General features: G+C 34.9%; 1 protein-coding gene across 1 annotated transcript in view; it reads left to right on the forward strand.

Moving 5' to 3' along the window:
• The first annotated feature begins 3,876 nt into the window (after positions 1 to 3,876).
• Positions 3,877 to 12,159, forward strand: part of LOC141680399 (uncharacterized) — a 32,833-nt gene continuing 24,550 nt past the window's right edge. The window contains exon 1 of the mRNA XM_074486635.1: positions 3,877 to 4,212. Within this exon, the coding sequence (XP_074342736.1) occupies positions 3,877 to 4,212 (336 nt within the window). The remainder of the gene's footprint in view (positions 4,213 to 12,159) is intronic.

Genomic DNA, 12,159 nt, shown 5'->3' on the forward strand with positions numbered 1-12,159 from the left:
CAAAAGATATACTTATACGAAAGTACGATCCTTATTTGAAAAATCGAAAATAAGTTTGATTATTATTCAAAATCATCGAATATACCTTATTCGATTAATAGGTATAGAAAACTATATATATATATATAAATATACATATATTATACTCGAGAACATCGACTCCCGGTTTAGAAAATGTTCACCTTTGGGTCCCCTATACTAAGGGTATACGCAACTACTGCTTATCTCTAGCATAGGTATTATGCAGTTTATAAGCATTTGAATTGATAATAGAATATCAAGATTACGAAATAGGCATGAATATAAATATCATATCACATGCTCCAATATATCGCAAGACTTTTCTAATAATAACCATGCACTTATCTCAAGATAATGCATCAATATATTACATCACAACAACAGTATAACAGGTAAAAAACTTGCTTGAGTGTTCCGGGGTAGGCTTAAGCTTAGAGTGGGTCCGGTAACCTATGAACAACAACATAAGCCAGAATTAAACCACGGTCACTTAAGAAACTAGACTTTATTCACTTAGACCCTAATGTTCGCTTTTGCGCTAATGATTTACATAATTCGCTCGAGTACCCTCGGCTCCACCATTTTTATAAAATTAACCATTAAACGTTTTAAGGTGAACTTTTCGCGAGTACTTTACCAAATGCCTAATCCACCTTACATAATTGTTTTGTATTTCAATTAATCATTTAACAGTCTCAATTATGATCTCAAAGTTACTCGAGGTTTCGGGGTTCGCTCGCGGAACGCCGTTACTTAAAACGGTCATTTCTCGTCGCTCGTAACTCGGATTTAGGCGAACGACATATCAAAACAAAGCTCGTAATATTAACTATATAAACATGGCAAAGGTCAGAAGCTTACGGTGAGTTCATGGGTCCTAAAGTTAAGCACATAAACAGTTAAGGAATATCAGGCATTATGACGGCTAGAACTTAGCGATTTCCAATATTTTTACCACTCCAAATCAATCCCTTCCAACTACAATCCATCCACAACTTCAAGATTCAAAACTAGGCTACTGATCTTAGCCAAAAAAAGCTCTGGATCCTCAATCCAATTCAATATTATACCATCTCCATAATCAACTAATCTACTTAACAATCAAAGATCAATTCAAAATTAATCATTCAAACAACTAATCATCCATCCAAACCATCCCAAAATTCAAGCAAACAAACTTAGTACTTAAAGGTCCAGAAGTTTTATACCTTTATTTGTGAGGGAAAAGTTTCTAGGAAGCCTTAAAACCTTGATTAATCCTTATACAAGCTTGGATCTCACAAACAATCAAGAAAACACAAAGTTAGGTTTTAAAGTTTCTAAAAGTACAATCGGAAGAATTGTAAACATGAGGGTCTTATCTTGCTTATTTGGACGAGACTTGTGAACAAGAGTTGTAGGCCATCTCAAAACCTTTCCAAAGAGCTATAGAACATAATATTTGAGTGAGTATTGAAGGAGATATGGCAGTTTGAAGTTGCTGGTATTATTTTGGCCGAGAGCAATTTTGAAGAAATGAAAATGCTTCTTGTTTGTCTTTGATTAATTATGTGGTGGATGTAAGTTTTGGTTAACTTTGTGTGGCCAAAATTCAACCTAAGCAAAATATCTACTAATCTTGCTTACATCACCCTCCTTATATCATCAATTTGCCACATGTCTTTATCTTGTGGTTTGATGATGTCATAATCCCTTGGATTCTTGTACAAGCTTAGTTCTTGGTCGCTTATTTGTTTTACGGTTCTCTTAACTCTCGTTCCGGTTTATAATTTGAGGGATCATATCTGGGATCTTATTACTTCGGCTTCCCTAAACCTTCCTTAATATTTTATACTCCTTTAAGGATCCTCTCTTATAATCCTTGAATTTAAATCCTTTTAATCATGTTACCTTATACTTAATTCTTTCGGTATTTGGTTGATTTTCGGGAAAAATCAAAGTGTCTAGATTCAAATTCTAACGACCTTTACATATACTCATTTAATTTATTGAATACTAATACGATCTCAGAATTTCCATAACAGTACTCCTATATAGTTTGGTCTGATAATTTTCCTTAATCAGCATAGTCAGCAAAAGTTACTATTTATCAGGGTTTCAAAAATTTCCAAAAATTGGGATTATTACAAGAGAATTCTCTCCAATGCATCTTGTAAAGAGTCTGCACAGCCAACACTTGATCAAATTCAAGTGTATGGTAGAAGAAATAAGGATGGCACACACAGTGAAAACACATCTATTGAAACTCCCTCATCCATTCAGGGGAAGCTGTCAACACTCACTACTGAACAACAACTCTTAATCTCACAAATTTCTTCTTCACATAGAGCACTTGAATCCATTTCTCAAGTGCAAGCTCATTCAAGTGACTTGGTTCAAGAAACCTTGCTCACCACCCAGAAACCACAATTAATTGGTGAGAGGCTACATGCCGGGGTAGACCTTGATGACACCAACACCAGCATGGGGGATTCATCAGTTTTTACTAAAGACCCCATGGAGATCACAAATGCACCTTCATCTGCAAATCAACCCTCACAGGATGTTAGGTTTGAGGGTAGTACTCCTGAGAGGGAGCTATCTAAATTCTCTCCAATTCAATTAGAGGTTCCTGTTCCAGGAACAATTCCCCTCAACACCCAAGAAGAAATTGTATTATCAGTTGATGCTAGGAGTACAATTGCCAATGATCTTGTCATAGAGGAGGCAAGAATAACACATTCAGGTGACAGTGTGGTGCAAGACACACAAGGGTTTGAGACTGGTGCACATGACAGTAACCCAGTCAAATCCCCTCCAATTCAATTGAAGGTTCCCATAACTAGTGTGGTACAACAACTTGTCATAACCACAGTACCTACTGTGAGTCAAACGGTGACTTCTGTCACATGTGGTTTTGATCCAACTCCACAACCCTCAACCTCAACAACCACACCTTCTCTCCAACTAGCTACAAGAAGCTGCACCTCCATATAATCTTGAAGATTTCAGGGTTGATCAGCTGGCTGGACTTGCTCAGATCTCTCAACAACTCTTAACCTCAGATTTGTCCAACCAGGATTACCAAGCTATAATGCTCTCATATCAAACAGATGTCCAAGAACAACAAGACAAAATTGTTAATAAAGCTGAACAGGATGGCAACTGTGATGCTTGGTTGAGCAAGGACTACAATCTGGAGATGGAGGGATTCTTAGCTAAATTCAGGGAAGCAATGCTAAAGCCCTAACCCCTACTGAAGTCTATGATGCCATCAGCGAAGTTTTCATAGCCCAACTCAAAGCTTTCCATCTCTTTGGAAGATCTCTAGAACTCAAGCTGAATGGTCATGAAGACAAAGTAAGGAAACTGATAAATGAAAAGACGGATGAGATTATACCTTCACAAGTTAAGATCACTTCCAAGTTTAAACATTTTGCTGATCAAATAGCGTTGATGGATGTGACTACTATGGAAAAAGATGTCAAGAATCCCAGACTATCTTTTATTGCTCTCCATGAAGTGGTTCAATAACAAATTACAAGCTCAAATGACGCAAAGCTAAAGTTGAATCAGCTTCACCAAAGCAGATATGAGCCTTTTACATTGCTTATGGAGGGTATCAAACAGGCTGTGACAGACACATTTGGACCTTCTACTTCATTAGGCTCTCATCCACCTACCTCTACATTTACAAATCTTCAAATTCAGTCTCTTCAAGGTCAAGTCTCCACTCTGCAAGCTTCAAATAACTAGCTCACAGCACAAGTGCATGCTCTCACTACACTGGTGCAGAGTCAACAGAATGACATTCAAGCCTTGGTGGACTCCCACAAGCACCTCCAAATGCAAAACTTTGTTGCTTTAGGAGCCATCATGGGAAAGATCAACATACCATTTCCTGCACTTCCTGAAGCTGTGAGACCTGAAATTCCTACTCCCCTTCTCATGCCTTCCAACAAGACTAATGGGGAGATAGAGGCTAGGATATCAAGATCAAGATCATCTACTCAAAATGTCCAAGCTGCTGAAAAGAACAAAGTTCAAGAAGTAGATATTAGAATGGAGAGGCTCATTAAGGCAGCTGGGGGACCAAGTCTGAGCAGGGAATTTGATGAATTGCTCAAGGCTCTCAGGGCTTCTCTTAATAACAATTTCGTCACCTACAAAAAGGCCTTGGACAAGACAATAAATTCAATAATGGTGATCTTGGTGACTAAGGACAATTTTCAGGATAAAAGGATTGTGATAAATCATAATGACGTAGGGGGTAGATAGGTGTATGCAAGTGTCCCTTAACTATCTTATCTCTAGGAGGGCATCTGAGTTGGACATTCTGATAAGCAAAGTTAGAATGGTGATTCATGAAGACACTCTCTTGCTAACTAAATTGAAAAATGCTCAAGTGGCTGCTTTTCCTGAAGCATACCTACAACCAAGCAAGGGAGTGGCATACATCTGTCCTACCACCAAACACTTTAAACACTTTCAGATTTCTAAATAATGTGTCATGGCCAACAAAAAGCTAATCATGATTCTGGAGACTGAGTTGAAAGCCAAGAAAAACAAAACTGTTGAGGATGAAGAAATGATTAAGTTATTGAAGAGATACCTAAGTAACCCAGAAGCCAACTTACCTAAAACTCAAATCAATAAGGAGAACTTGGATGATGATGAGCAGGAGAAAGATGATCAAAAACCTTTTGGCTCAAATCCAAGTCAATCCTGTAAGGCAGCTGGAAGTAAGGATGAAACGGAGAAAGATGATGACAAGAAGAAAGGTGATGAGAGAAGAAGGAAGAAAAAATAGGATGGCTCAGAACCACAACAAACCCTAAAAATCCAAACAATTCAAGCTCAACCTTCAAAGCCAACAATCTCAAACATCAAACTACCTCAAACCTCTAAGCCCAAATTCCTATACAAACAAACTGCTAACTTCTTTCTGAAAATACCAATCACCAAAAGCCAAACATATCTCAAAAAAATCACAAACCTACCCTCTGTAAAGCCATCACTCAAAATTAACTACAAGTCTATTGGGAGGAAACCTAAGAAGGCCAAGCCTACTGAAAAAGTGGAAGTCACTAAAAGGGCCATCTGGAATTGTTTCAAGCAAAATGATTTTCTACCTTTAAACTGGTGCATCTCAGATGAAGATTATTTCTACAACTAGCTGAGGAAATAGTTAGAGTCTGGGTTGTAACTCTAAGGGAAGTAAAAATCTACTATGAAGATGGATCATTCACATTTGTAGGTTGTACCTTAATGGACACTCTCTCTCCCACAGAAATCAAAAGAGCGAAAGTTTACTGAAGGATAAGGATACTGCTACAAGAGCATGGAGATCTATTCTAGATGAATGGATGATAGTAAGGGAGGAAAGGAAAGCAAGGAATAAGGTTGAATATGAGGAGAAGATAAGGAAGTATGATGAGGAGATTGAAATGTTCATTAAAAGATCATAAGAACTCAAGGCAAAAGGAATGAGTAGAATTTCTAAGGATGGAAAATTTCTGAATATCAAAGTTGGCAAATTCACAAAATTTAGGATTGATATGATAAATGGTTATCCAAAGCAAGGCAGACTAAAACTTGTGGAAGCTCTAGAAGAGACACCTGTAATAGAAGAACTTGAAATTCTTGTTTACTTAAGGGACCTTATTAAAGAAGAAACAGAAGCAAAAATAGTCTTCACCTAACGTATAAATGTTGTAATTAAGTCAATTTTTATGTATTAGTCTTATTTTCCATTGTAGCTTGGGGTTAGTCTTGTTAACATGCATGCATTTGTGTTAAGCAATCTTCTCACAAATTGGGGGAGATTTTTGTGCAAGACATGCCTGTACAAGAACAAGACTAAGTCAATATGGCAACCCTAAGTAAGTTGTATGATAATCTATGTTTGTATTATGTATTGTAATTCTTAAGTCTGTAAAAATGTTCAAGGGCAGACTTGAGTCTTTTTCTGTAATTATTGTCAAGCCTAAGAATTCTATCTGGAAGAAGATCAAAAAGATCATGCCTCAGAAGAATTGTGAAGAAGCTTGGAGTTGAATAAATCTGTTTTGGGAAAAATATTCTAAGTCAAGATCTCTACAAGTCGCAGATTACGTGTTATAGAGAAGTCAATCGAGAACTCCAGAATGACTTATAGAGAAGTCAGGAAAACTATAACACCCTCCAAATATGGGGTACATATTTGAGGAATTATTAATACTAACTACTTAATGAACCTGTACAAGCATAAAATAAATAAATAATTACCCCGAACTACTACTACTCATGATCTTTTCAAGGTTAAGGATTCAAAACAAGAACGACAAACCAACTTTATTACAAAACATTCTAAACAAACTGTCTCAAGAACTCTCTTTATTACAAACCATTTTTTTTCTATTCAAAATTTTAAAACCAAACATCTTTTATTCAAATTACAACTATCACTTATCCTGCTACACCTGCTCTGACAACTCACAGCTCTCTTCTGGGATAGGGACAAACACTCTTAGAATTAGAGGGTCCCGCATCTTGACCCGCTTCTTGACTATTCAGGTTCTGATGGGTTTCATTCTAAACCTTAACTGAAAAATAAGTTGAACAACAATAAAAGGGGGTGAGCCAAAATTGCTCAACAAGCCTGCAACAATATAGATATATAGTGTAAATAGAGAAGGATAAATATACCGATAATTTGATGGTTTGGACAACCATCTGTTTCTGTAAAGAATAATAAATACCATTGCTGGCGAGTGCCAAATGAATGAGACTGGAAATAATAACCAACATATGCACTATAACCCGTTGATCAGTCATGATACAGTGCAGATCTATACCCAACTGCATAGATCCAACCAACATATGGGGTACCCAGGAAACTATGGCCTAATAATCAAGGGTCCGGTTCATACCCGGCCCGTATCGTAACCATCCAGTCCATAGCTTAACATCCGGAACAATCAGTATGCTTTTGATGTATCCCAACATCAGGATATATCAGAGTATATGTAAATAAGGGTATAAGTATTGGAATATGAATAGAGGATTCATTGAATTAGGAAAAATCAAGAATTGAAATGAAATAGAAACAAAGAATCAATAATTGTGTATCAGTGTTTGTGAACAAGAATTATCAAGGTGTAATTGTTATGGAAAGTTGGATGTAATTCACTATTCCGAACTTAGAATATGGGAAAAACTTGCCCGGTGCGCACTTCACTTCGTATGATTCACATCCTTCTATCTCCTGTTTGACTCGCGTTATTGGTACTGAATCTATCAAGGAAAGGTACTCGTTTAGATGACTTACTTCATACGCAATCTCAGGTTGATACCATGTAGCCTTAATCATCTACCCATACGATTCTATCCGACTCACATATAATTATAACACATAGAGGTCACATAATCACATAAATCATATAGCACATAAAGCACATAATTAATTTTAGACTTATAATTATTTTTAGAATCCATACTAGACTTATATTCGCATTAACAAACACTATCTGGCTCGATTCCTAATTTTTCGGGTTTTATTAGACTCGTTTTTATCATAAATAGGGTTTATAAACAAATAATTATCATAAGCCGACTAGCTTTCGATATAAATTATGATTTATAATCATTTTTAATGGAATAATATCATTTTACTGAGTCTAAGGGTCTTCGTTTTGCTCAAATCGGATAGACGGTTTAACTATTACGCAATAAACAAGATTTAATTAATTATAAATCAACTATAAATAATTAATCATAATTATTTAAGAATTATTATATTTTAAAATAATTATTTCCTAATTTTTAGAATTAATTACAATTTATTACAAATTATATAATTAAATTGATTATTTATAACTAATTAATCGATACGAATAATTATTACGAAATCTGATCGCATAAATAATTAAATTAATACTCGCACGATAATTTCCAAATTCTCGAAACATAACTCGAATAACTATGAGTTACTCGCTTAGATTGATTAATTAACGAATCACTAATCGAATTATTCGATCTAATTACTTAATCTTATTTTTTTAATAATTAATTAATTATTAAGTAATTAATAATTGAACAAATAATTAGATAAATAAATAAATAATTAACTAATTATAATTTTGAATTTTTAAATTAATAAAATAATTTAAAAATTATTTATAAAATATTTCAGATTTTAAATCTGATTTTTATTTGATTTATCTAATTTACAAAAATTATTTTCTAATTTATAAAAATAAAATAATTAATCAAAAATACAGAAACAGTTTTTAGAAACTTCAATTGGTGTTTGATGGATCAAAATCGGGTCATAATTTTCAGAAAATGGGTCTTCAAGAATTTAAACGGGTCGGGTTTGCAGGTGATCAGAAACTGGAGAAGACGACCGGAATCGGCCGTCGTCCGGCGAACTTTTCCGGCAACGTCTCCGGCGTACACAAAACGAAGCTATTCCGATCGTTCTTGGCTGGAATCGATGCAACATACTCCCATGAACTCGTTCAGATCGTCAACAACACCATCCCGTCACCCCCTCGATTTCTTCGGCCAAACAAGCCCAGAAACCGGCCACAACCGCCGGGTTCCGGCGAGAATCTTAACCCCCTCAAAACGCAACCAAATCGATCCATTTATATCTCAAAACGGTGCTCTAAGTATCCAGAATCGTTTTCAATAGTTAAAATCAATCAATAACACACATAAATTCAAGAAAAATGAAATAAAAAACACTAAAAACTAAGAACTCGGCCCATCACTCCTGGGGTTATAAAATCAAAATAAATATATAAAATCACTCCTAAACTCAAGATAAAGTTATCTGAATCAACCAATTAATCAAACGATTTCCCAATCGAAAGCCCCTAATTTCAGTCATAAACCCTAAAATACAAATTGAAAATCAAAGCAACTAAATCAAAAATTGATGATATAAACAGATGAATTGAATATCTCTATACATCTTGGTTCTTCCGAGATGAATTCAATATCTTGAGTTGTGAGCGTCTTGTAAAATTTTTGCCTTCAATCCTGGTACATTAGGTATCCAGATTCTCGAAGCAACTCGAAAAATTTCCTTCTCATCTTTCTGGCTTGGAATTTCCTCTCCTGACAAATTGTCAATTTCATGATTCATTACTTCTTCTTGACACCTTCTTATCTTTTCCAATAATTCTGGCTGGAATGTCATTGCGTAGATCATTTCAGTGGAGCTTTCTGGAACACGAACTTCAATTTCCAATTTATCGAATTCTTTAATCAATTCTTCTGAGGATGTTAACCAATTCAATCTTTCCTTTTGACTCAACGCATCTGCTACAACGTTCGCTTTACCTGGATGATAGTTGATTGACACGTCATAATCTTTAATTAGCTCTAGCCAACGTCGTTGTCTCATGTTGAGTTCCTTCTGCGTGAAAATATACTTTAGACTTTTATGATCCGTGTAAATTTCACACCTTTCGCCATAAAGATAATGTCTCCAGAGTTTCAGTGCGAATACAATTGCTGCTAATTCCAGGTCATGCATCAGATATTTTTGCTCATGAGGCTTTAATTGTCTAGAAGCGTATGCAATTACGTTGCCATGCTGCATCAAAACACATCGAAGCCCTCGATAGGAAGCATCGTTGTAAATGACAAAATCTCCTTGATCATCAGGTAACACAAGTACAAGTTCGGTTGCTAGTCGATAATAAAATTATCTGGCCCCAATTTTTATAATTTTTGGGTATTAATTATGAATTTTTAAATATTCAATAAATACAAAATATATGCCAAAAATTCCCAAAAATTGTGAATAATAATACAAAAATGCAAAGAAAAATGATGTTTGATAATTTCATAATCATATAAAAATAAAAATGTGATTTTTGTGGGACTTTTGACACCCGAAGGGGCCAGGAAAAGGCATTTTTCGCGAAAAAGGTAAATATGTAAAACGTCTAGATGTTCAGAGTATCGATGTGGTATAGGACATACTTGGAAAAATAGGGCCAATGATTTTGTTTGAAATATGGGCTTTTAAAACACTGTTTGAGCTGTACGGATTTTGATATAAAACATATAACTTATAATAAAATACTTGATAAATACACGAAACACATTCCGATCAAAACAGACAACACGGAGCACATAACAATTAGGGTTTTATGACTCAACACACTTAATCACATAAAAATACACATAAATTATCTTTATTATGCTATAATACAAGCGAAATTTCCCGGTTGTTACAAAAGCTACTAGAGATCTCAGAGATATCGACAAGCCAAATTAAAGACATGAAGATTGAAGATATCGACAAGTCATTTCTTCACTAGAGAACTCTAGAGATATCGATAAGTCAATATATCACTAGAGATTTCTGAGATATCTGTTACGACCGGCATTTTGTGTAATATTATTTGTGAACTTTGTATAATATTAGAGCCGATTATAAATATACTTAGTGATTGTACGTTTGTGTGAATGGAATTTGCTGCGTTATAAATTGCTTTATGTAGATTATAAATTTTTCAAAGTAAGATTTTTATTATTTGCCTTTATTTTTGATTTATAAGGAATATTCTACACCTTGGGAAAAATTTTCTTTTTTTAAAATTATTTCATTCACAAATTTCAAAAGTGATCTCATAAAATTTTTAAAAATCCAAGTTATTTTATGGTACAACTTTTATAATTTTTAGAATATTAATTTTATTTATAAAAATTATTCTTTACAACTAATTGTTTATTTAATTTGCAATTTACTCTTTTGCCCATGCATGCAAATCACTTCTAATTCAACTCAAGGGCACTAGAGTCAATAAACACCCCACTAACCACTCATACCAAGGCCATTTTACTAGAATACCCTTGCATGCAAGTTTGTTTTCAAGAAGAGAAGGGAGGGAAGGGTAAAAACACACTCCACTCACAATTTGTATATGAGTAGTTTCATGATCATACTCAAACTCACACTCGACCAAACTCACTCTACTCTAACTCAATTCTCTCTTTTTCTTTTCCCCCCCCTCTCTTGCTTGCTCTCGGCCGAAACCCCCATCCCCACTCCCTTCCATTTTTTTTCCATCCCATTTCTCATCTTCCCTAGTGTAATTCCCCTACCCATATTTATTTCATATACTTCCCAAGAATTTTATGATTAGGAGATAAGGTTTCATGGTTGCATGTGTAGCTTTTGTGTGATCTCCAAAGAGAAACTCTTGATTCTTGTGAATTTAAGAGCTCTCTATGAGATACATTTCATATATGTTTTAACCAAGTGTTTTATGGAGAAACCATGCCTTAAAAACCTTTGCATGCTACTTAAATTTCACTATATAATCATGTTTATCAATGCATGCTAGTTTTAAGATGTTAATATGATGATCAACCATGTTGTGTATGCTACTCTTCTCGAAATCATGTTTTCATGTTTAAAAGTCTATAAATTTGAATTATTTGTGCTTGAAATAGATTGTTACCATGATATATTGCTTAATAATAGTTAAGAGAAGATATATTTCATAATTATTAAGGTTGGGTAATAGGTTCAAGTCGAATTTACAAGAATTTAAACTCCATGTTTAGCCGAAACCTTGTTAAGTGTTTTCCATGAGTTGCATGTTGTATTTTTATTTGCATGTAGGTGTTCTAGGGCATGGATGATCTCCACTCTTGTTGAGGAACTAATTTAGGATATTGATGCACTAGGTTTGCTTTGGTAAAGGTTGGATGCTTGGTTAATAAGTGGGAGTTAAGGTGGAAAGGGTTTAGTTAGTGTTTGCATTTTTCCAGAATTTTTGCACTAGTTTATGGGGAAGTTTTGACTGGGAATTTGTTGTTCACTTTGGGAATTTTTGCACTAGTTTGTGGGGAAGTTTTTCACTAGGTGTTTTTTGGAGGTTTGTAAGACGTTTGATTAGGTGCACGAGTGGAATCACAAAATCTGTCCAGTAGGGGACAGTTTTGTTGCAACTGGAAATCGAAAGTTTTGACCATGTCATAGGTAGCCCCTCATTAGGCCCTGTTGGGACTTAGTTAGAGGGAGTGTCAGAGGAGTTTTTCCAACCATAGTTCATAGGATTTGAGTTAGAATCATGTGTCACTAGTTAGTTCAAGTCAGGACCTTCTCTGTCCAGAAAAAACAAGGGAACCATGGACTTTAAGCTTAGGCCT

The sequence above is a fragment of the Apium graveolens genome, chromosome 8 (genome assembly GCF_009905375.1).
Source record: "Apium graveolens cultivar Ventura chromosome 8, ASM990537v1, whole genome shotgun sequence".
Lineage (NCBI taxonomy): Eukaryota > Viridiplantae > Streptophyta > Magnoliopsida > Apiales > Apiaceae > Apium > Apium graveolens.